This window comes from Panicum virgatum, chromosome 3N (assembly GCF_016808335.1).
Source record: "Panicum virgatum strain AP13 chromosome 3N, P.virgatum_v5, whole genome shotgun sequence".
Lineage (NCBI taxonomy): Eukaryota > Viridiplantae > Streptophyta > Magnoliopsida > Poales > Poaceae > Panicum > Panicum virgatum.
In genome coordinates, this window is record NC_053147.1 from 61139409 (window position 1) to 61164469 (window position 25061).

Below are 25061 nucleotides of genomic sequence, written 5' to 3' on the forward strand. Positions count from 1 at the left end.
AGCCCACTGATGCGAATCCTGGTTAGCTTCTATACCTGAAACAGGGTAAACAACAAACCTTGAGTATACTAATACTCAGCAAGACTTACCCGACTATGGGTATACATAGCCCATTATCTAGACATGCACGGCTTTCTGGATGTGGGTTGTTTTGCGGAAAAGCAGTTAAGAATAAGTCCTTACTTTCAATATTTTAGCTCACATTCTATATAAATTAATATCCTCTAGACATCTGCAGAACCACTTTCTAGAACAATCATAATAGAAGATCAATTAGTAATCTTAACATTTCATTCAACATATACGTTAAAATTCCATCACATTACTACGATGCAGTGCTGTGATCAAGGTGCTCATATCCGAGATGCGACGTACGGCGGATCGATCCGATTTAACCTTGCAAGGTGGACCTAACCAACACGGCACGTATTTGCCCCGTCGGACTATACATGCCAACCATTCCCCTCCCCGCCTCGAACTACAGGAACCAGCCCAACGACATATGGTTAGCGGAGCTCAACGAGAGACCACCAAAAATAAACATGTGCAACCCAATTCTCCGCGACTACTCGACTCGCCCCAGGAGTTGGGTGCGGGTTCCTGTACTTTCGAAGCAAGGAAGTACTCGGCTTACCGGTTTCGACTACCTCCTACTTCCGGCATGCAGTTAGTACAATTCAAACTCGATCACAGGGCCAGACAACGAACGGTCCTTAATCGACACAGACGGGCTAGCCTTTCCCCGCCCGGTCTCCATTTTCTTTTCTTTCTCCAACCTATTCCATTATTCTATATACTCAAAATAATGATACATCCTATATCTCGCGAGTGACCAGAAATCACTCAACTTCTACCGAGATATTATTAAGCATAGCATTTCTATCGTCCTATACATACTAGTATAACTACAGGGAACCTAGGGATCATGTAACTAAGGTTTCATCCAACGCCTAGAAACTTAATGTATAAGCAAGTAAATACATATATAACATTTCTTAAGTTAAAATAATAGATTATGCTCCGGGGCTTGCCTGATGTAACACTAAATCAGTGTTAGTTAGATGATACTCGCTTGGCGAGCATCTGCCTTCGGTCATGCACATTGGGATCCATCCATCCATCTTTTAGACGTGTCCACATTCACCGTCTTCTGGCTCGACTCAGTCATCACGTCATTCCCGCGATTCTTCTATCGTACCTAAATGAAATGCAACAATGCATATGTATGAGACGAATATAATGCATTTATTTCTTGATATAGATGGAGGTCAACTAAACTTAAGTTGAAAGGTGCTACTACTTTCTTTTTCAGCCTGTTGGGCAGTCATTTATAGAGTAGGAATTTTATCTATACTAACTCATAAAAGAGCTGGGTGTGTTGCTTTTCTTTTATATTAGGACAGAAAAATGCAGAAAAAAAGTGCCTTTCATCATATTAACACATGGAAAGCAAGGGAAAACTATAACTAAACCTAAAAGCATAGAATGGTGCTGATATTGTTACGAGAGATGCTTTACTAAGTCACTAGTGTGCAGTAAGATTTTCAGGTCATTTGATGTAACAAATAAATCATAAAAACTCATGAATCTATCACTACTAGTGTACAAAAACAAATCTCTAGGATAAAGAATGCAAGTTCTGGTAATGAAATTTTACCAGTAGGTTAGATTCCTTAAGATTAGCTGGTGGTAAAATTTTCATAAATTATTGAGCTATACAGCAAGCACCAGAATTTAGATTCTTTTCCTAGGCATTTATCTAACTAAAAATCTACAGAGTAAACTACTTAGTTTCAGTAGCTAAAATTTTACAGACACGTTCATGTACTGAAAACCAAGCTCTAGTAAAAATATGATATTTTTCTAATGAAAGAAACTAGGGCTTTCGATTTACAAAGTTTATTCATGAATAAAACAAAAGAACTAGTTATACATTACTAAAAATTCCCAAAAAATTTCTATAGCATCTAGAAACAAATTTAAGACTGTCATAAAAATTTCAAATCAAGAAAACTAGTATAGAGTCTTGTGGATTTAAATCTATTTAACATAGGCATAAACCAAATTCTAATGAAACTTATAGCTAGATTTGTCAAAATGTTCTCAAATTTTTACAGTAATCTATTCATCTATGGTGTAGCACACTGTCCAAAAACTAGCCTTATTTCATGACTACAACAGGAGATACATTTGTGTGCTAATTAATCTAATCTTTATCCTAGATTAAAATAGAAGCATAATATGAACATGTGACTGTAACAAAAGTTGTAGGTTTTGATCTAAGTATTCCAAAACATTTTAGTTTGAATTTTTCTGATTTTTCTACGATTTTATATGGAATTTACAAGTTTGCTGTTTTTGAAAACAAAAGAAAAAGAAAACGAACTTTTGCATCTAGGCCCCTGGATTTCTGTTTCTTCTCACGGGAGGTCTTTGGCGGAGGGAACAGAACAGGGGAGGGGCGGTGCTTGGTTTTCCGGCGTCTCGGCTCACCGGCGGCGAGGGTTAGGGTGGGGAAAAGGTAGAGGGGACCGAGCCGCACCTCTGGGTGTCCTTGGTTCGCGGGGAGAAGGTCCGAGGCGGCGGCTCCACAGGCGCCGGCGGTCGGCGCCGGCTGTTCACGGTGGAGGCGGCGCTCCGGAGGGTTGGGGCGGCGGTGAGCAGGCTTGGGAGGATCAGTGAGCCGAGAGGGACTCGTTCCCGGGGGTGGCTCGGGTCGAGGGAGAGGGAGGACAGAGGAGGGGCTCCGCGTGGAGGCCGTGGGCGGCGGTGCTCATGGCGGGCGACGGCGGCTCTGGACGCTGTAGGAGGCCCGGCCTGGCGCTTGCAGCAGGGAGGGGAGTAGAGGGGAAGGTAGAGGCCGCGCAGATAAGGCGACGGGGGAGGCAGCGCGGCATGGGCTAGGACGCGCGGCACTCAGCGCGAGCGAGCGGCGCCGTGGTCAATTTGGCCACGGTGACCACGCTCGGGAGAGGAGAGAGCTACACGTGTGGCTTGATATTCTTGACTCAATTTGAATTTTCAAATCTTGTTTAAGACTCCTAATTGAGTGCTAATTGAGGGGTGTTACAGGTACCGGAGCATCTTCACCTCCCTGTCAGTCTACCATCCCTTGGCAATGGATGGGGCTTGGGGGTATTGTTTCAGCTAGCACCATCCCAGCTAGCGCCATCCTCAGCCTTCCTGCTCTCTTCAGCTTGACATCTCTTCCTGCAACAAAAATGATGCCAGTTATACTTCTCACATAAAGCATGTACAGAAAAAAAGAAACATAAAGTTAGTGCATCAACCTCTTCTTTGGGCAATGCAGTGTGCAGCCCTTCTCGCAATGTTCAACTTCTCCATATTGCTCGCACTGATGCTGCTCACTAGCACTTGGTTCCTGTTTTGCCTTGATCGTGTATTTCCTCCTCCCGGTACCTTGTTTCAAAGGTGCCAGCAGCTTGAAACCAGGGTCCACTTGAGGCCACTGCGACTTGTCTGGCATGGGTGGAACCATACCACTATATGCGGCCCTAAATCTCTCTACAGAGTAGTAGTCATGGACAAAGGATTCGATGTCAGCATCTATCTCTGTAGTAATCCAAGCCAGAGCATGAAGGCAGGGCTTCCAGGTTAGTTGCCACTCCCCGCAGCTGCAGGTGTGCTCGTTCAAGTCCACCACGTGCCTCCACGGTGTCATGTCCTGAGAGTTGCCTGAAACTTCACCAGTCTGCAACCCACACCTACAGACCTTGATGTTTCTCAAACTTGTAGTTTCTGCATTAAGTTCTTGAATAACTGTAGGGAGAATATTGCCAGAGAGCTTGCTCCCATGACTTCTCCTCTTGTACCACACCTCCATTGTCATCTGCCTCAACCTATCAACAATGTCAACCAACGGCATGTCCTTTATGTTCATAGTTCATTCGTCGTAACTTTCAGCCAGATTCTTATCACGGAAGCCCATGCCTTCATCTGTGGAAATTGCTAATCCTGGTAGATGTCCTATAGCCTTCTTCAATTGTTCCGTAAACCAAGTCCAGTTAGCATTTGAATCAGAGTCAAAAATGGCCCATGCAACAGGGTACATCGAATTGAGACCATCAAGGGCACAAGCACAAGCTAATTTCCCCAAGTACATACCATCCAAGTCCGTGAATTCAAGAGCAATGTCAGGTCTACAGCCATTTTTGAAGCCATCTATGCATGGCTGCAAAGCAAAGAAAAGCTTGTCAAAGTGCACATCAGCTCCACACGTCTTGGTGAAAATCTCCAATACTGAACCTGGAGACCTGGAAAGAAGTGCAGCCCTGAAATTGAATAATATCTGAAAATTATCTTGCCAAGACTGAAAAATCTTGTTCAGTGCTTTCTGCCTTCCAGCCCATACTGTGGCATAGCCAACCTCTATACTGTAGACCTCCTGCAGTTTGTCTTGCAACTCTTTTGCTCCGAGATCTGGATTCTCCCTCAACCAACCAACAACCCTCTCTGCAACCCATTTTTGAGATGCCATTGAGGCAACAAGGTTACTAGAAGACATGCAATTATGCTCTGCAGGCATCATGGTAATCTGCAAATAGCAAACAAAAAACAAATTAGATAAATTACACAAGTTCGGCTAGTTTGTTTAGGCAAGTTAGAGTAGTACCACAACAGCTGGTAGGTCCCGCAACTTGCGAGCCACAATTCTCCAGGGACAGCCTGTTGCCTTGCACTGAGCTCTATACCTAGTCTTATCAGTCTTCACTTTATGCACCTGAAACCCCTTGTTTATTCCATACTGTCTCAGTGCCATCCTGAAGTCCTCCATCGTAAGGAAATATTCATTTACCTTGATTCTTGGATTTTCCTTGTCATACACAATGGTGAACTTAACATCTGCATTATCGTCAACTGGAGTTTGTGCAGCAGCAGTGTCAGTATAAAAAATAGGCTCCACCTGGAGTTCCTCACTTTGATTTTTCCTGGCCGTTGCTTGTGGGTCGGTTTCAGCCCTCAGTCCAATATCCACAGAGACCACCTCATCATCCACGAAAATATCCTCTTCATCCATCAAATCACAATCCAAATTTCCCTGAGGTGGCACACAAGGACTATGGCTAGCTGCTGCAAGGGACTCTTTAGCATTAGCAGCTGCTGCATGCAACTTCTTTGCATCAGCAAATGTTGTGTGCGACTTCTTTGCATAAATATCTGCTCCCTGCAACTCATTCGCATGAACACATCCTTCTGAGTATGCCTTCTTCCTGCATGCCAATATGAAATATTCATTGCTAAGTTGAAAACAAAACTGTGAAATGGGAATACTGTCACAACAGCAACCCCCTCCATTGTACTAGTAATAATACCATGGGAGCTAGATCATCACTACTTTTCAGACAACAAGCAACCAGCAAAAGTTATACTAGGACAATAAGCTGCCTTGGACACTTTGATGTAATGACAACGTCAAAATTAATAATGCCACATAGCATCAGAACCAACGATAATATAAAGATAAGCTCTATACTGCTAATGACGAAGGAAAACCGAAAGATGTCCTGTTACTGAGAATAATCTGTTTGCTTAATGCGATATAATGCTTATGAGCTGTTCAGGAAAGACATGTTCTTACTCCAGTTCCTGTTGAGGTGCATCAAAGAAACCCCTATCGGAAATCATCTCTGCATCAGGAGTTTTCAGAACTTCGCTTAGCTCCACCATCATCATGGTGTGTTGTGTCATGTCCTCCTAAAATCAAATTTCAAAAGTTTAATGCTCTAAAAAATTCAAGTAAATAAGGTAAGGAAAAACTTATACCCTATCGCAAGTCGTTAAGAACGACCCTTTTGTACTTATATCTAGAAGCACTGACACTAAAGCAAGCATCAAAAGTGATATGTTCATTAGAAATAAAGATAAAAATCATGTGGTTACTCGTTCAAGCCCTATATCGACACCCAAATGACAAGTTGGCATCCAACTATTCAAGTTATCATGGGAAACGCATGGTTGGCTCACAACTGGACGATAATAACATAAGAAACTAAAATTGAACTTGCAGGCTTGCAGAAACTTGGTCACAGGGTACACAATTCCATCTGTTTTATACAAAATGCAGAGACGGTAGAACATGAATCCGACTGTCCCGCCCCGAAGAGCGGCAAATTGCATACTAGATCAATGAATTATCACAAATTCACAATTTCATCGTTTCATACAGCAGCAAGTGATGTAAAGCGCATTACAAATTCCCAGAAGAAGGACGGCGAGAACATCGGGAGGGTATCGGATGAGGAAGGGAGACGAATACCCACGTTGGAGTCGATGGTTCCGTCGTTGTTCAGCGACTCCGGCACCCCGTCCGGCGGCACCACCATCGACGACGGCCGCATCCTCCGCATTCGCCCTCCAAATCACCAATCGATGCCGCCGCCCACCGTGGCCCTCGCGAACCCCGAACCCCAGAGGCTTCAGGCTCACCGGAGGATCGCTCTACCCGCAGGGGTTCTCACCGGAGATCCGGGAAAGTCGCCGGCGCCCACGGCGGAGGCGAGGGTTTTTTTTTCTTTTAGGAGAAGAAGAAGAGAAACACGAGATTGTCACGTGCTACCGTATTTTACCTTTATGACGAAACTGCCCCTGCCCCTCCTCCTCCAGCCTCCTGCCGGCGGCGCCGCCACCCAGCTCCGATCCCTCCTGGCACCTGCGCGCCGCCTCGCGGCGATGTCGGCGGAGGCAAAAACGGCGCTGGTGAGCGGGGAGTACCCGTCGCCGGTGTCCCCGCCCTACCCGGCCGCCTCCAAGGACGTGGAGCTCCGGCGCGCCATGACCGCCTCCGCCCGCTCCGCGGTGTTCGCATCCGCGGACGTCGTGTTCGAGGACGAGTGGCTCGCTGTCGTCAACAAGCCCGCCGGAGTCTACTGTGACGCCCTCCTCACCGCCCTCCCTCGCTCCGCTGCTTCAGGTGAGAGGAAAAAGTTATCCCTTCTGAGCTCCGAGAAGGTCTCGCTTGTAAACTTTGGAGATTATTTAGGAGAGTTACAACGAAAAACTCATTTGAGAAAATGTGCAACTTTGCTTCTTATCACTGGCATGAAACAACCTGAATTCGAGGGTAGATTGTCGTTCTATTTCCGAATGCTCCAAGCTCACACAGCGCGATCTGTAATGCACTAGTCACAATTCCTACTAGCAATAACGACTGTCCCGTACTGAAAGTATGACATGCTATGATGAACAACAACAAAAAAAATACCATGTCTATACTTGAGCCACCTGCTTGAGGAGGAAAAAGCTTTCGAACCCCGTTCCAACAGGAGTTGTGTTCAGTAGATGCAGAAGCAGAAGGGCATATGTTGTGCTGTTATACAGATTGATATATTATTGTTTAGAACCCTTTGTTGATTTACTTTGATTCAGTTTCTTATTGTCTATAAGCAATATCAATACAAACTAATGCTTATGGAATTCTACTGAAAATATAAATTGTAATAATGGACCATTTGCGGCTATACAGTTTTATCATTTAGAATTTGTGTGTGCAACTCTTCATTTATTCAGGAGGTTTTGAATCGAATACTACTATAATAGTTATTTTAAGGCATTTGTTTCTCACCTAGTCTCGCAGATTGTAGCGGGTTAGTAGTTAGCACCCTTTGTTAAGGAGTATAGTTGGTACCTTTGATTTTTTTTTTCTTCTTTGTGCAACTGATGCCAGGCTGAGTTGAGGAAACATCTTCTCTGATCAACATTTATGTTGCTCGATGCATAATAATACCATAATATTGCTTTTCTATAATTATAATCTAAATTATCAGACCACAAATGAATTATTTATTTGTATTCTTATTGTTTTTGCCACTCTATATCTATGTTCTAACTATAGGCAAATATTTTTGTGACTTGCAGGGGACTCAGCTATAAAACCTAACCTTCACCTTGCCAACAGACTGGATCGTGATACCAGTGGGCTCATGATTATTACCAAATGCAACAAAGTTGCAGGGAAGCTAGTGAAGGCATTCACTGAACATAAAGTCAAGAAAACTTATCTTGCACTTTGCATAGGTTGCCCACCAACATGGGAGAAGATTAAGATATGTTCTGGTCATGGGCGGTCGAAACATGGTGCTTGGCGTGTGTATGCTATGCCTGATGTTGGTCGGTCATTACCTGGGGGCTCTGTTGTAAGGGACATGAGCACAAAGTTTGAAGTTTTAGGGGTCAATGGTAAAGGAAAGTTTAGAGAACCCTACAGCTTTTACAGAGATGATATTGAGCCAATTACTGTACAAGAAAAGGCAGCTGACCAGACCTGTAATGATGATGTGAAGGACAGTGTAATTTTGGTTAGAGCCTATCCTCAAAGTGGACGGACACATCAGATTCGTCTACATTGCCAGTATCTTGGGTTCCCAATCAGAGGTGATGTGAAGTATGGCGGGGTGATTGAGTGGAACGGCTTAGAGTGCGATGGCCATGCACTGCATGCAGAGAGCTTGTCATTCGTACACCCTGTCACTGGATTGCCCGTCACTTTCCAGTCACCTATCCCTTCATGGGCTAAAGATTTTATCACAGCAATGGAATAAAGTTCCCTTGATCCTATTGTGATACACAATGCTCAATTGACACAGATATCCACCAAAGGTAATAATTCTGAACTGCCAAAACAGTTATGCTCATGAAGCTCTGGGAGCATGGTTTTTAAAGCGTTAAGGCGAGGTGAGGCGAGCCACCACCACATTATCGCCTAGGCGGGCTAAGGCGGACTAAGGTGACACCTTAGGCGAGGCGAGCCACCACCGCCTTGTCGCCTAGGCGATGCCTTAAGGACGCCTTAAAAACACTGTCTGGGGGTAGCCTTGGTCACTGACAACCTTTCTGGGGGGTTGTTTATCAAAAACCCTTACTTTATGAATATACTTTTGCAAATACTGAGATGATTGTCGCAGCATAGTTTTGACTTCAGAATTTACTTAAAGCCAGAAGCTGAAACAAATGGGGCCTATTGCATTTGTACTGTGGAGGTGTTGAGTCATTTGTTGTAGTATGCCTCTTCTTTCGAGTATGTTTAAATTGCTAATGTATGCACGCATGTTGTAGCATGGGTTATTGGGTTGTTCAGAAAGATATACAGAAAATTTCTTAGTAGACAACTCTGAACTGTCAAAAGCATCTCTTGGAGGAGCAGCATTGATGATTCATTAGAGCCTTTCGCAGCACAACTGGTGGATGTTCAAAATCTGTACTTTGTGATTTGGATAATAGAAATACTGAGATGATTGCTGTACCACAATTTTGACTTCTTACTGTATTTGCAAGATTTGTACCAGAGGGATATTGATATGCTTATTATACTATTTCAACAATGTATGTACAACACTCATGTTGTACCATGGCATATTCTGTTCAACAAGATATACTGAAAAATTGTCACCAGATATTTACTCTTCAAAGGCATACCAGAATGGAATGTTCCAGTAGCTCAAATGCAGGTGCTGTCCTGCATTTGAGCTAGCTCGCGGTTTGGATGGCTATTTTAGCAAAAATCAATTACTTATATGGCTTGCTCTCAAAAAAAAAAACTTATATGGCTGTTCAAGAAAACAGCCATTGCAAACCAAACTTTGTAACCAATTTTCAGTTCATGATTAATTTGCTTGAGCGGGAGAAACTTGAGACCATTGTTGCTTACAAAACAGCAGAAGAAATCAAAAGCAGAGACCAAAATCCAAATTGCCCTCATTTCATCCTTTCTTTGATGCAAAAGAACCACAGGGAAATTTATCCTAGATTCCTAGTGGTTCACCTGATTATCTCCCTCCTGAAGTTATTAATGTACTTGTAAGATACAATCAGTTCATGGTACCATGGGCAGGTTTCTTGGGTGGAAATTTCAAAAATCATGCCCCTCTGGGCTCTGGCTATTGCAGCAGAGGGATCCTTTTGCTCTGTTTATTATCAGCTCTTCACTCCCTCCAGCGGTGGCCGCAGCTGGGGTTGCAGCAGACGAAGAAGAGCGTCATCCCCTCCTCACCCCTCGCAGTGGCCTGCAGAACAAGATGAACCAGAGCCATGGTGAGGTCTCGTTGGTCTGAAGTTTCGGCCATGACCTCTAAAGAAGATATGCTAGCTCTGAAGTGGTCAATAGGGTCGAAGTATGTTCAGCTGCCATGGTCTCTGAAGAAGAAGAAGAAGATGAAGAAGAAGAAGATGACCGACCTGGAAGAAGACGGCCTCGCCGTGGCCGCAAACGGCGCAGCGCACGTCCTTGGTGCGGGGCAGCGTGGGGTCGCCGGCCACGTCCTGGAGCACCTGGGTGAACTCGCCGGCGCTGTGGTGCACCACGTTCCGGTACACGCAGTTGTTGTCCGCAACCTCCTGCAGCAGAGCATTTCATTTCAGATTGCCAACACATGACAGGATTCAGAAACTGCAGAGACCAGAAACAAGAGCCTGTTGCACATCGCAAATTGACGAGCAGCCTCACTAGGTGACCATCAAAACTGAGCTGAAATTGTAAATATATCCTCTCCATTTGTAACCGGTGCACAACAGTATACTCCTAAATCTACCGACAGCTGCTCCCCGTCCCATCTGAATGTTGCTCCAGATTCCAGAGAGAGATCCGAACGAACGGAGGAAGAAGCTCAAGCGGATGACGGTCCGGATGGCTGGAGAGGAGAAGAGGAGACGGAGAGGAGGAAGAACCTGGTGGTCGCAGTTCCGGCAGGCGTAGAGGAGCACCTTCTGCTCCCTGTCCTCCTTGGGGTACAGGATGTTGTTGCTGCCAAGAAAGGACACGGTCACTACCGAACCCCCAGCTGAACCCCAGCTGAAGAAGGCAAAAGAGCACCAGCGCCAGCGCCGTCGTCGTCAGTCAGGGGCTTACCATTCACGGCAAAACTTCATGGTACTCATGGCTGCTGACCGGCTTGACCGCTGGCTGCTTGCGAGCGGGAGAGCCTGCTTGACTGCAGAGCTGGCACCAGCTCCTGCCTGGCTGCTTCAGATCTTATTCTTGGTGGTGGAGCTGGGATGAGCTGAGCGCCTGATGAGCTGAATAGTATCCCTCTTTGCAGGAGGGAAAAAGGGATGATGCTTGGGATTTGGGAATGGGTGCTGCTCGGATTGGAGATTTGTTGGTCAGAGGAGGTGAGCCAATGCCAAGGAGGAGGCACCACTAGCCAGGGTTTAACTTCCCGTCGGGAAGTTATTTCCCGGTGAAGTCCGGGAACGGGAAACCGGGCGGTTTCCGGCGTTTCCGTGCGGTTTCCGGCGTTTTCCGACTGGGTTTTCGTTTTTGAATCGGAACGAGAAACGGGAACCGCGGAAACCGCGTCGGTTCCCGTCCGGTTTTGTGAACCATGCCACTAGCCATTTAAAAAATGGAGTGAGGAGAGTGGAGAAGAAATTGTTTTCTTTATTGTGACTAGTGGAGAACAAATTGTTGTGCATTTCTGCTGCTCCTCCTCTGGTGCCGCTGTTTGCCTGCATGTGGGGACACGAGAGAGACAGGGAGATTTATTATTCTATAGGGACTCGCAATCTGACCGACCAATCCCTACCACTCTGTGCTCGACTTGTGCTGGCGTAGGTCAAAACAGCAGAACTGCCCAATCGTCACAGCCGGCCCCTCCGCTCTACCCACCACGGGCGGGAGAATTCAGACACTATTTAACTTCTTTTATCACTCCAAAAGGAATACTAGTAAATTTAGAAGTATCAAATAAAAATTATTTATAAATTTTTTGCACAGATGGATGCTAATTCGCAAGACGAATCTAATGTACATGCACTCATTTCAAGGGAGTGCATCACTTCTCAGTTTGGGCCTAATATTTTAAAGTAATCCACAATTTGCTACAGTAACCATCCGTTAATCATGAATTAATATACCTCATTGGTTTCATCTCGTGGTTTAGCCATAGGGTTCTGCATTTAATTTTGTAATTAGACTTTATTTAATACTTATAAATATTAAAATTATCTTTAACGTGATATGATCTAAAGTTTAACCCCTGAATCCAAACAGCCTCTCAGAAAACTACTCCCCACGCTGCGGCATATTTGTTATACACTCTGTTGTACTGGCGTCAGTTAACTAACCAACATTATATTTTTTCACATCAAATCAGCACTAGTCACAGCCATCAGTGGTGCTAACAATATATAGAGAGAAGGCTCAATTCCCTTCTCTTCTTCTTTCTCCTCTTCTCTTTTTATTCTTCGTTCTTTCTTCCCAAAAATGAAGGAGAGGTTAGGGGAATCCATTGATCTTGAGCAGGTAGGGGGCTTGATCCCCCTAGCCCCCTTAGATCTGCCCCTGTCAGCCAGTTAATTAGCAGTATTTTTCTCTCCCAACAAATCAGCACTAGCCATACCCAGTCGAACAAAGTGATAATTTTTAACTAGTATTACCGGATAATATTATAAAATAGTAACAAATAATATTTTTGTTTTTGACATGATATCATTTTTTTTAATTAAGAGATACTTGGGTACAACACAATTGAGGTTATATATGGAATGAAATTTAAAATTCTTGAGAAAATAAACTTTTCAATTACTTGAAGTACTCCTCACTAAAACAAGTATGTACATATAATTGTCCGTTTTACATATAGTTAACAATCATTGTGTGTAACTATTAATGAGAAAATAAATCACAAGTTTCACCACACCGACAAAAAGTTCCAGCAATATTCTAAACTGAAAGAGATGGCAAAATGAACTGCTACTCCTCCAGGTTGTTAGCAATTGCTCCCTTTCATTTAGGACTTCTTTGCTGCTGCTCGCTTTCTTGGCTTATGGAGTTAAGTGACGCCAAAACAGAGATTATGGACCTAATTAGTCGTTTTGAGAGTTTATGGACTGGGATGACACACCCCAACAAGTATAAGGACTAGATATGCATTTTGCTCTATAAATTTTGAGTGCTATTGAACAAGTATAATAGTAGGCTAAAAAGATAGACATACTAATACTAACATCTCTAACAGCCGACGACTTAACCAACTGACTCAACTGTATTCTAATGTGGAGAAAAGCAGCAGAAGAGAGAGTAGTCACCAGCGACAAGCAAATCAGCAAGCTATTTCACCTAGATAAGAGCATGAGAGGGGACCAGTGGGACCAATTGTCGTTTTACCAAAGAGAAGGTGTAAAATAAAATTTTCGGTCTCCTATTAGCTCTACCTCAGCCAGTTATGTCTCCATTGTTAAGGGTATCCTAAGTTATGGTAGCAACCAGTATCACCAAATTCTATCTACAAAATATATGGATGCTAAGATTAGACATGGCAATCTTATGTTGCAATCCAACAAGACCCCGCGTGTGTCACGCCCGCCACAATTTGGTGGGATAGAGGGAATAAGATTATCCAACTAGAGGCCAAAATCTGGTGCCTGCAGTTCGTATTAGCGTATTCTCTAGAACTATCACTCCCGTCTCTGAACATAAATATTTCTTGGGAACAACTTAGGTCTCAATTAGTGGGGATACTCTAACAGCTTCCCTATTTGCTTTTGATGAAGCTCTACCAAAAGGGCAACTTTAAAACATCTCCCCACCAAACGGGGAAGAAGCCTCAAACGATTCGCACCAAAGAGAAGGAGAAAAAAAAGGGCTCGCTAACGTTGGATGGGAACTTTCCTTCAGATGCTCCGTTACAACATTAAAACAAGACATCTACAATATTGAAAATCTATATGTGCAATATTGAAAAATATGTGAAAAAACTAATTAAGTCATTTGACTCTCGCATAGAAAATTCTCGTCGCAACATGAACTCTGTGTTTCATGTACGTGAGACACACGGAAATAATAGTTGCAACATCAACAACAACTTTTTTTTTGAACGAACGGGCACGAGATTGTGCCTATTTCATTGATAGAGAAGAAAGAGTACAAACCGGAGGACCGGTAACAAAAATTACACTTGTGGTATTATAGACGCTAAGTTCTTTGCTCCTGCTGTTGCCCAAAAGGCTGCTTCCGCCTTAATTTTCTCCAATAACCTAGTTGGTAGCGTTTCCTTTTGATTGAAAACTCTATTGTTTCTCTCCTTCCAGACCTCCCAACTGATTAGCATGGTTAGGCTCCGTACGGCATTCTTTGGCACAGCCGCTGTAGTACTGATGTTCAGCCACCAAGAGAGCGCATTGTCCCTCGGTCTCCACCTGTTTGGGTTGAGCTCTGGATAGCCGATCCACTCCGCAGCAAGCTGCCAGATCCTTCTAGTGTATCTGCATTCGGAGAGAAAATGGTGTGCCGATTCTATGGCTCTTCTGCAGAGGGGGCATGAAGACGAGTGAGGCCATCCCCTCCTTGCCAGCCTATCCGAAGTCCACACACGGTTTTGAGTGATGAGCCAGATGAAAGATTTGCATTTTGGCGGTGTCCAAGTCCTCCAGATTGTGCTTGGCATCGCTGCCTTGGTGCATCCAATGAACTGCGCTTTGTAGGCTGACGCAGCTGTGTATGTTCCTAAGGGCGTGAATTTCCAGCGGATTTGGTCTTCAAGACCAGGTAATAGTCGTACATTCCGCACTTGCTCCCAGAGCTTACAAAACTCTAGGAGGTGAGTAGTGGTTAGATGACTATTCTGACGTATGTCCCTGATCCACGCGTCACCTGCTAGTGCCTCCGCTACTGATTCCGTTTGCAATTTGATATACTGAAGAGGTTTGGCGCTACATCTCTTGGTCTGCATCCACTTATCCATCCAGAGCTCCAGAAGCTTGTCCTCCTTCCATTGCCAATTGTGATTTGTGTGCAAGCGGCAAAAAGTAGTCTGTCCATAGTGTCACATGGAGTTTCTGTGCCAACCCAAGCTTTTTGTGGCGATACCCATTCATGCCAAAGCCATCGAAGCCGTAGTGCCCTTGCGAAGCATTCCAGATTAAGTATGCCGAGGCCACCATTCGCTTTTGGCAGGCAAGAACGGGTTCAGTTGACCTTGCATTTGCCTCCCGTCAGGGCCGCATCCCCTGCCCATAAAAAGCGCTTCCTGACTCTGTCAAGATCCTCCAAAGTTTTCTTAGTTGTCCTGATGGCTGTTAGTAGGTACACTGGCTGCGAAGAGAGGACTGACTTGGTGAGACATATGCGGCCCGCCTGGGTAAGATGTCTGCCATGCCAGCCCGAAATCCTACCCATTGACTTCTCAAGTAGTGGGAGGAAGTCGATTTTCTTTAGCCGTCTGATTGATAGTGGTAGACCAAGATAATTTATTGGGAATGTTGCTCTTGCCATAGGCAGGTCCGCCAGCACATCATCAAGGTTGATATTGTTGCAGCTAATTGGGGTGACACTTGTTTTCTGGAAGTTTGTTGTCAACCCTGTTGTTTCTCCGAAGAAATGCAATATTTTCCTGAGGTTTTGAACATCATTTCTTTTGGGTTTGATAAAAATCATTGCATCGTCCGCATACATGGATACTCTGAACCGCATCATGCGCCCACCCAAATTGCTAAGCAGACCTCGATCAGTTGCCACAGAGAGTAGGCGTTGCAGCGGGTCGATTGCCAGGATGAAAAGTAAGGGTGATAGCGGGTCACCTTGGCGCAGTCCGCGACCGTGCTGAATAGCCTCGGAGGGTATCCCATTTAGCAGGATTTTTGACGTCAAAGACGTTAATGTTGCTGCAATCCAATTCCTCCAGCGCGAAGGAAAACCTCTCCGCTGAAGGAGGTCCAACAGGTAGTCCCATCGAACAGAGTCGAAGGCTTTGGACACGTCTAGCTTCAAGAGTAGGGCAGGCATTTTGTGGCGGTGAAATCTTCTCGCAATGTTTCGCACGTAAAGGTAGTTGTCATGAATAGCACGACCTTTTATGAAAGCACTTTGACAGGGGCAACTAACTCATTCAAAAATGGTGCCAGCCTAAGCGCAAGTAATTTGCTGATAATTTTTGCAACGGCATGGATGAGGCTGATTGGCCGGAAGTCCTGTATACTTTCTGCGCCCTCCTTTTTTGGAATCAGTATGATGTTGGCCTTGTTCAGTAGGTTTAAGTCGGCACATCGCAGGCTATGGAAGGAGTTAACTGCCGCGACCACATCCTGCTTAATAATGTTCCAACAGCTCTTGAAGAAGAGCCCGGTGAAACCATCCGGTCCCGGCGCCTTGTCTGATGGTAATTGCTTAATGGCGTGCAGGATCTCTTGCTCAGAGAAAGGATCATCTAGAGATGTAAGGTCTAGGTTCTGAAGCTGGAGCGCATCCCAATTGAAGTCTCTAGTCCTTTCGTGCGGGCACGCCATCGCATTTGAGAAGTGATTGACAACGATCATTTGCTTGTCTTGGTGGGAGACCGCCCAGCCTGGTCCATTTTTGAGGCGCTGGATAAAGTTTTTGCACCGTCTCGCGTTTGCCTTTAGGTGAAAGAATTTCGTGTTTGCATCCCTCTCTCTAAGGTATGTTACTCTTGAGCTCTGTCTTCTTCTTGCCTTTTCAATTGCTGCCCAGCCCAGGATTCGTTTCTTGAGTCTGACCCTTAATCGGTATTCAGCGTCCGAAAGGCTCCTACTCTCTTGTGCGATGTCGAATCTAAGTATGACTTCTTGGGCCATGTGAAGCTTGAGTCTGGCATCTGAAATTAGGTTTCTACTCCAATCCCTTAATGCCCTTGCCGTTGTAAAAAGCTTGTGGCCTAATCTGTGGAAAGGCTCGGTATTCGGTGTTTGTTGCGACCAAGCCTTCTGCACCACCTCTTGGAACATCGGCAGTTTGACCCAGAAATTTTCAAATTTAAAAGGCGATGGCCGTCTCGGTCCGGTAGCATGGGCTAGGAGTAGCGGGCAATGGTTTGAGTGTCCCGAGGAAAGCGCATGGAGTACGTGATCATCAAAGGTTGTATCCCACTCCTCGTTGCAGAAGAATCTGTCGAGACGAACGAGGGTTGGGCGCCGGCGCTCGTTACTCCATGTATAATTCCGATTTTGCAGGTGTATTTCATTAAGCTCGCAGTAATCGAGTGCAGAACGGAAAAGCCTCATTAGCCGCAAATTGAGGTTTCTGTTATTTTTGTCTCTTGCTTTGTAGATGATGTTAAAATCTCCCATAACTATCCATTTGGTGCCTGGCATAGGTTTGATTTGTCTTAAATGTTGCAAGAAGTTTTCTTTTTCCGCCCGACGTGAAGGACCGTAGATAGTTGTGAGCATGAAGGGGGCAGCGCTGTAGCGCACCGTGACCGTAGCCGTAATGGAGTAGCGTTGAATCTGAATTTTTTGCAGGTCAAGAGTGCTGTCATTCCAGAGAATGAGGATGCCACCCTTTGTGCCTTGCGCCGGTTTGAAAGTGAACTGGTTAAGCTTGTAAGCTCCGAGGAACCTCGCCAGAGTACTGTCCAAGCTTTGTAGTTTTGTTTCTTGGAGGCAAGCGATGTGGCAGCTGGTGGATGCAATCATCTCGTGGACTGCAAGGCATCTCTTCGCTGAGTTTAGCCCTCGTACATTCCAACACAGTGTGTCGAAGTCATTTGCTGCCATGTAGTAAAGGTCGTGCGCGCAGGCGGATGATACCCGTGGCATGGCAGCCGCATCGCTGCGTTCTTAGACTGTTTTCTAAGGTAAACGCCAGCAGAATGTCAGCATAAGGTACTCGCCTAAGTTGAGCTCCCGAAGGTCGCAGCCAGCAGGGTCGCTCGGCGTCTATGCCCGAAGGTCGCAGCCAGCAGGGCAGATGGTTCATAAGTAACGGAAGGAAGCGCAGTAGCAGATACATGAGAAACTAGTTCTCGCTGAGCACAGACCCCATGGGCCGTGTTAGGTGGAAGCCGGCCCGCTGTCCTGCTGTAGGTCGTCTGCCGCCTCCCCCGCGTGCTCGATGAGGGCGTTGCTGAGGATGTCGTCGTCGTCGTCGAGACCGAAGAGGGCCGTCATGGCGTCCACAATATTCCCCGGCAGTGGGCTTGAGAACATTGCGATGAACTCTTGCAGAATCTCCTCAATGGGTCTGAACTCATCATCAGAGACTCCTAGCTTGCGCTAGAGGTTCCTCTGGGCGTGCTCCACCGCCGGCATGGTAGGTTTTTTGGCGAGCCTGGCACTTCTTCTCACCTTCGTCATGTCGAAGATCCGGCGTTGCCTGGCTGGCTTCCCTGGTAGCGCCCGCAGGACCGCCGGCGCTGGGGTGGAGAAGAGCGACTCAACAGCGTCGTTGCCATGGACGTCGTCAGCCTGCGTCCCATCTGCCGGTGCCGGGGTGGAGAAGGCGTCGTTGCTGTGGACGTCGTGGACGTCGTCAGCCTGCATCGCTTGCAACCCGTGAGCCGTAGGAACAGCCTGAAGTGGTGTCGCAGCGTGCGTGGAGAGGCTGGAGCCGCCCGAAGGAGAGAGGCCGGCCGTAGAGCCTTCATCCACCGGCGGCACCTGGAGCGCCGGCGCCGTCGCAGCGGCTGCAGTAGTGGCAACCTGAATCTCCATGCGGGCTTTGCTCGACTTCGGTTATCGTGGGCGCGGTGGCAGCTTTGATCCTGTCAAAAACTCGTTGAGCTAGAATTAGTGCCTCACTTGCCACGGACCAGGCTGCATTCCCAGCCACGATTCGCAGGGGTACAGGGGAAGTGGAGGCGTCGATTCCTAGGCGTTCCGCCAGGAGGCTCGCCTTGTTGATGTAGTCCACGGCCCCGAGTACTAGGGCGGCGCGCTTGTCGCCGAGGAGCGCCGTCATGCTGTGCTTTAGGCCGTCGGCAGTCGCTTTGAAAAGCGCCTGGATCTCAGCTTGCGACATGGTTCTTAGATCTTCCATGTCAGGCAGGGCGGGGGAGAAGCCGCCCAGGTTTGCACGGGTGGGCGTGCGCAGTGGTGATGAGCTGCGCTGTGACCCGACATGGTCCGCGTGGCGACGCCCTCCACGGAACTCGACGTCGCGGTGCCGCGGCGAGCGCGTCCGCTCGCGCCGCACCGCCTCGCCATCCCGGCACGCACGGCCGCGGCCGCCCCGACCGGGGTGGGCATAGTCATCGCCGCTGCCGCCGTTGTCGTCGTTGCCGCGCCTGGGCCAGGTGAAGCTGCCATCCTTGCACAAGGTCAGTATTGATGCACTGGAGGGCACACCTGCTACGGATGACGCACTCAACGATGTCCGGCGTCCAGGCGTGGTCGGGGTAGAGGCGGACCCTGAAGAAGATGCGCATCCCCAACGCGTGCGTGAGGCTACGCCAGCGCCGCACACAGATGTCGATGCCGTTGCCCATGAAGCGCCCGCGATGTCGTGCCTCGTCGCAGTGCGAGGCGTTCTCGAACCGGATGAGGAAAGGCTCCGGCTGGTTGACGAAGACCGTGACCTCCCCACGGCGAAGGTGCAGCTCGTCGATGAGGAGGTCCTCGATATCCTCGGCGCCCGCGCCCCGTGGGAGGTGCAGCGCCAGGGAACCAAGGTGCAGTTCTCCCAATCGTGGCTGTCGCGCTCCAGGTCGAAGGAGTTGGGGATGAACACCGTCTCCTCCTCTGGGCGCGTGTTGGGGTCACCCAGGGCCATCGGCACCACCTCCAGTGACGACGGCGGCGGCGGCGGCGGCGGTGGAGGCGGTGGAGGAGGTGGTGTCGGTGTCTTATCCCGCGACCGGGTGCCTTCCGGCCTGGGCTGCTGTTGGGGTGCTTTGGAGGCTGTTAACGGCGAGTCCGGTTGGAAGGACAGGCTCGCTCTCGGTGCCCCGAATGGCGGCAGCGAAAGCACCTGACTGGGTCCCTGCAGGCAGCCGCGCGATGGTCTCGGGCGAGGCAGTTGAAGCAGCGGCCAGCAGTGGCGCGGATGAATGCTTGGAGCGCTGGGGTTGGCGGTCGCCTTGAAGATGGCCTTGAAGGCGGGTCATGTCGGCCTTCTCGTCGCTGAGTCCTGGGCGGCGCACGGCGCAGAGAGCGTCTCCCGCGGCCCTTCACCTTAGTCCGGCCTTGCTCCAGCTCATTGAGTGCACCAGATCTTGAGCGCCGGCGGCAAGCAAATCCCTCCTCATCGCTTTGAATGTGCCTCCACCCTAGGGGGCGTAGCGGCGGAGTAAAGGCCGATGCCGGGTGCCGACGCGCGCTTCTGACCGGCACAGGCCGCTGGCGTGTAGATCCGGCTAAGTGATGATCCTGGCGACGCGGCGAAGTAAAAGCAGGGGTGGCCGGCCGCTGGCGGGTCGTTGACTTGCCCAAACGGACGGCATCCACGTAGGAGAAGTGCAGTGGGGAGGTGGCTGGGACCGGATCCGCCGATGTGGAGCTTGGATCTGGCGTGGGTGGAACCCAATCTACCTCGTCGGTCAGAGGTTGGCCATGGCGTGGCGGCGGCGGCGGGGACTCACTGAAGAAGAGTTCCCAGGAGCTTTGCGGTGCAGCGGAAGCGGGCTTGTGGGTCTATGGTGCTGGGGTTGTGGGAGGTGGCTGGCGGCGCAGGAGCCTAGGCGCAGCGTGTCCGGCCGCCGCCGGCGAGGGGCGGCGCCGGAGTGGGGGTGGGGGTGGGGGTGGGGGCGGAGGGTGGGGGTCAGGCGGCATGGGGAGGTGGGGGCGGAGGGTGGGTATTTTTAGATGCTTCGAACATAAGATCAACAACAACTATTGAAATATATGTTGCAGCGTTCAATTTTTTCTTCTCGTTGAGACATCTGTGCATTGGCATTTCTGGAAAAAAAATCACTACCTTATCTTCCCTCTTCCTCTCCAAGTATGGCGTGTTCCTAAAATTATCCGTATAACTATTAAAGAACCGTTTTGCCAAATACTTTTTCAAATAGCTTATCTCTATAAAAAGCTGCTTCATCGTTCAAGTCAAAGCCGGAGCTATTTTATAACTAGCCAAAACTCTGCCAACTAGACCAAATGATACACCATTAATAGCTAGAGTATAGGATAACACTATACAGGTTACTGCAAAAAATTAATTTGTAGTACTGCATAAGGTATTCAGCGACACCTTGCTGGAAACAAAATATCACTGAAAGTGATAGGGAGAAGTGAAAAAAAAATTGTTTTCACCGGTGAGCTAACAGAAGAAATACCGATAGAACTAGCTTGGTAAAATTAGGGTGTTTGGTTGCAGGTGAGCTAAAATTTAGCATATCACATTGGATGTTTGGATGGTAATTAGGAGTATTAAGTGTAGACTAATAATAATATTAATTGTATAACCCCGGGTTAATTCGTAAGATGAATCTATTAATCCTAATTAGCCCGCGATTTGATAATATGGTGCTACAGTAAATATATACTAATTAAGGATAAATTAGATTTAATAGATTCGTCCATGAATTAGCTCTATACTTATGTTTAATTTTTCTAATTAGCATATAAATATGCAAATGTGACGGGGCTGTAGCCGTTGGGTACGCGACGGAAAAAATGAGACATTTTCAGAGCGGGGGGGGGGGGGGGGGGGGGGCGGAGCGAGGCAGGGGAGAGAAGAGAGGAGGGCATGGCAGAGCCAGAGCTCCACTCCACGTCCTTGGAGGCGGCCGGGATAGGGCGGCGACGGGTTGCCTCGACCGCCGGCGCCGTCGACTCGACATTGCTGCCCGTGCCGGAGCAAGCGGCGCCGGCGTGAGGTTGTTGTGGTCAGGTGGAGCAGGAGCAGGTGTAGGGGTAGTCTCGTCATTTGTTACCTCCAACTTGAAGAGCACGGGGCACGTGATTATCTCGTGTTCTTCTCTCCTCTCGTCTCTTTCCTTCTCCTCTTCGAATCTACGGAGAGTGAGGAGAAATCAAAGCAAACCCTAGCCCCCCGTCTCCGCCGGGAGCCTCCCGGATCTCCGGCGAGGGCGCCGCGATCCCTCGAGGCCGAAGCTCGATTAGGGGTTCCCGCGGGCGAGGCGGCGGGGGCGGGTGATTCGGGGGGTGGAACAGGAGGGAGGGGATGGGGTCGTCGTCCAAGGTGGTGCGGCCGGAGGATGTGCTGGAGTCGCTGAAGAACGACGGCAGCATCGACGCGCTCCGCATGAAGGTCATCGCCCAGCTCAAGGCCAACGTGCGTGCACGCCTCCTCCTCCTCCTCCCCTCGCCCGATCCCCTGCTGTTCCTTTTGAGGCCATCTTTTGCTCCTGTTTTACTAGTGTGCTAGAAATGGGTATGTCTGTTGTATGATGAGGATGCACTATGCGGTTCGGTAATCACTTGCAGGCTTGCAGCTTAAGGTGGTGAGACCCAGATATGATGGTAGTGTGTGGCTCTGTTGCGCTGTGCCTCGTGGGATGATCTGAATTCATGCTTTGCTAAATTGCTATACTGGCTGACTGCAGTTTCTGTAACTTGTGGAATTGTTTGAAGGTTTTTTTTTTTTTGCGTGACTAAATCGTTGGCATTAGGTTAACAGTTTTAGTTGTTTATTTGACTGCCGTTCCGGTTCATGTTAGGCGGTCTTGTCCTAAGAGACCTTTAAACAGGGTATCGGTCTGCATGAGAATTTGGTGTTTATTTATCCTTTGGTGTCATTGGTGCAGGTTGTTTCCTTGTCTGTTTCATCTGTTCTTCCCTCCTATCAACATGACGTTTCAGGAATTAGTTTACATGAGAATGTAAATATCTAGTTGCCCTTAGGATCGCTTGGCATGTGTCATTTCCTCTTTGGTTTCGTTCTGTTTTCCTCCTCCAATCAAATGACACTTTGAGGATTGGGTTGCATGAGGATTTGGGTATTTAATTGTCGTTTGCTGTCACTTGGCACGTGTCGTTTCCTCGTTTGTTTCATTCTGTTTTCCCCTCCTATCAACATGACGTTTCAGGATTGGTTTGCATGAGATTTAGGTATTTAGTTGTCTTTTGGCGTCACTTTGCACGTGCTCTTTACTTGTCGGTTTCATTCTATTTTTTCGCTCTCATCAACATTACGTTTCAGGAAATTGTTCCTTTTCTTTCCATATGCATACAGTTTCAATTGTGCATGTCTATAGATATATAGTACAGCAGGGTCTTTCTTATCAATGTTGGATAGAGACATTTCTGCAGTGTCTTATGTAATACTTACCCTTCTCCACACTCTTGGCATCGCTTGATGTCAGACTCACCTGACTAGTGGAGCAGTGGGAAGTGGAAACTTGGCATTGAACTTTCTAAATTTGATTTCAGGAGGATATGAAGAAAAACACTATGATGATGGTGGAGCAAAGCAAGGTACTGAATACCCCTGGAGCTGAGAAAAAGACCAAGAGGGAGTTGTTTGATGCACTTCGACAAGAACTGGAGTAAGCTCTTATCTTTTCTGTAGAACTCATTAATATTGCATTACATTGAACCAACAGATTGTGCTCAGGAACAGTATAACTTGGTTTCTACTACCGTTAGCCCGCAAATTGCTTATCTGTAGGCTATCAATTGTTTTGATGCTCAGTAGCAATATTTTTTTACCCCCCACAAAAAAAAACGTATAGGCTTGACTTCATACAGATCTCCATGATAAGTTATCTTCCTACCATGTCATCTGCTCATCACTACTTGCTCGAAAAGTAGTAATGATCTAGTTTCCAGATTGTACTTGTTCTTCCATTGTTTTGATGCATTGCTTTTATTGTGGGAAATCCAAATCTACATGTTCCGCATTTCACAGTTTGCAGCCCCATTACCAGCTTCTTTTCATATTAAGCAAGGTTCAAAAAAACGTTACTAAACGTCGTTTAATCTCGATTAAACGCTAGACGGAGGCCTAACGTCTCGTTTAGGGCCTAGGCACTGGGCGCGCCTAGACGCTAAGCTAGGTGCTAGGCGTCATGTAGGTGGCGTGGACACGTGAAAAAAACGGGGCTAGGCGTCGCTGGGCGAGCGGGCGGCAGCCGCGCACGCGGGGAAAGGGCAAGCAGGAGAGCACACACTCGCGCGGGAAAAATGCGCGGGCTGCAGGCGGATGTCGCGTGAAAACAGAGGGGCGGATGGCGCGCAGGATTAGATACTCTGCTCCTTTTCTTTCCTCGCACACACGAGGCTTTGACCTGCCGCCGTTCTTCCACTGGTAGCGAGCGGACCCCTACTCCAGAAATCGCACAGCCTAGAGGGGAATTGAGGGTTCTGCTCAAGAAATCGGCACATCCTAGAGGGGAATCGAGTGCTGGTGCAGGCGGGGAGCAAAAAAAATAAAAACACACACAAACGATTAATCACGTTTAATCTTCCTAGGCGCTAATCAGTAGGCTAGCGCCTACCTAGCGCCTAGCGTTTTCTTGAACATTGATATTAAGCGGAAGGAATATTTCATCCAAACATGCAGTGTTAACTATTTTATGCAATGCAGGACTCCGGTCCTTGAGAAAGCTTCCAAGGCGGTTTGGGATCTGATACTTGACAGTGGCGGATTAGGGAAAGAGATAACTGAAACAGTTGAGAAAGTCTTCTTCCGACTCAGTGGAATTGACATGATGCCACCTCCACCTTCAGCAGCTGGTGCTCATCAAGAGAAAGATGACATGGCTGTTGATGAGGGTGAGAAGAGCAAGGAGATGGATTCCTTCCAACCATCGTCATCAAAGAAGAGACCCTTCAGCGAAATCAACCGAAAAGGAGCAGGAGCTGTACCAAATGGCAGTGCTACAGACCTGCATGATGAGTCGGAGGATAGTGACCACAAGATGTGATCCTTTCCTTTGCTGTAACTTTAGTTCTTAGAGGCCGTAGTAGCTTTGGTGCTAGAATGGTAAGAAGCAGAAATTGGATCCTGCATATTGATGTAGTTGACAATCTAGGGCTGTATGTTATATTGGTAAGTTGTACTTCCTGTTCATATCAGTAAATTCTGTATGCATCTGCTATAGGATGTTTCGGTTTTGAGAAAGCGGATGTTCTGAATATAGAACAAATTAGTTGACTAAATCCCCATGAAAGCATTTTGGCATATTGATGTTAAAATTATTTGACTTTTATGTTGTTAAATACATCATTTTCTTTGGAGGCATCATCAGCAATTATCATATGATGCCTTTGGTCTGATGAGTCAGGAGTGGGATTGTGATGGTTACTCATAATATTTTTTGGTTTTAGGAATAGGAAAGATGTCATCTTTCGCATACTCCTCAAAATCCCATATCCCACGTTTAGTTACCCACCCAAAAAATTTTACCCATCACATCAAAGAGAATCTTACATGCATGAAGTATTAAATAGACGAAAAGAACAACTTATTA

The 25061-nt window shown here is 47.3% G+C and overlaps 4 protein-coding genes across 6 annotated transcripts; 2 read left to right on the forward strand and 2 right to left on the reverse strand.

Annotated features, from left to right (window-relative positions):
• Positions 1 to 3076: 3076 nt before the first annotated feature.
• Positions 3077 to 6560, reverse strand: LOC120666474. 3 transcript variants are annotated; one of them, XR_005671754.1, is made up of 5 exons: positions 6278 to 6560; positions 5600 to 5715; positions 4634 to 5231; positions 3291 to 4555; positions 3077 to 3210 (listed from the first exon to the last, which is right to left on the reverse strand). XR_005671754.1 is itself a non-coding variant. In XM_039946327.1 (5 exons), exons 1-5 carry the CDS (start codon positions 6366 to 6368, stop codon positions 3905 to 3907), a joined length of 1335 nt encoding a protein of 444 aa, XP_039802261.1. In that variant the 5' UTR covers positions 6369 to 6427; the 3' UTR covers positions 3719 to 3904. The 3 variants fall into 3 exon arrangements, 1 of the variants encoding a protein (XP_039802261.1); XR_005671753.1 differs by having other exon boundaries at positions 6282 to 6427; XM_039946327.1 differs by lacking the exon at positions 3077 to 3210 and having other exon boundaries at positions 3719 to 4008; positions 4126 to 4555; positions 6282 to 6427.
• LOC120666475 (RNA pseudouridine synthase 1-like) lies at positions 6366 to 9419 on the forward strand. The gene is made up of 2 exons (XM_039946328.1): positions 6366 to 6931; positions 7876 to 9419. The coding sequence occupies exons 1-2, from the start codon at positions 6391 to 6393 to the stop codon at positions 8556 to 8558; spliced, it is 1224 nt and encodes a 407-aa protein (XP_039802262.1). The 5' UTR covers positions 6366 to 6390; the 3' UTR covers positions 8559 to 9419.
• Positions 9420 to 9595: 176 nt separating this feature from the next.
• On the reverse strand, positions 9596 to 11154 carry LOC120666476 (DNA-directed RNA polymerases II, IV and V subunit 9B). The gene is made up of 4 exons (XM_039946329.1): positions 10862 to 11154; positions 10681 to 10756; positions 10192 to 10350; positions 9596 to 10019 (listed from the first exon to the last, which is right to left on the reverse strand). The coding sequence occupies exons 1-4, from the start codon at positions 10888 to 10890 to the stop codon at positions 9939 to 9941; spliced, it is 345 nt and encodes a 114-aa protein (XP_039802263.1). The 5' UTR covers positions 10891 to 11154; the 3' UTR covers positions 9596 to 9938.
• A 10460-nt stretch (positions 11155 to 21614) lies between these two features.
• LOC120666478 lies at positions 21615 to 24794 on the forward strand. Its single transcript, XM_039946331.1, has 3 exons — positions 21615 to 21922; positions 23020 to 23135; positions 24176 to 24794. Exons 1-3 carry the CDS (start codon positions 21812 to 21814, stop codon positions 24513 to 24515), a joined length of 567 nt encoding a protein of 188 aa, XP_039802265.1. The 5' UTR covers positions 21615 to 21811; the 3' UTR covers positions 24516 to 24794.
• The last annotated feature ends 267 nt before the right edge of the window (positions 24795 to 25061 follow it).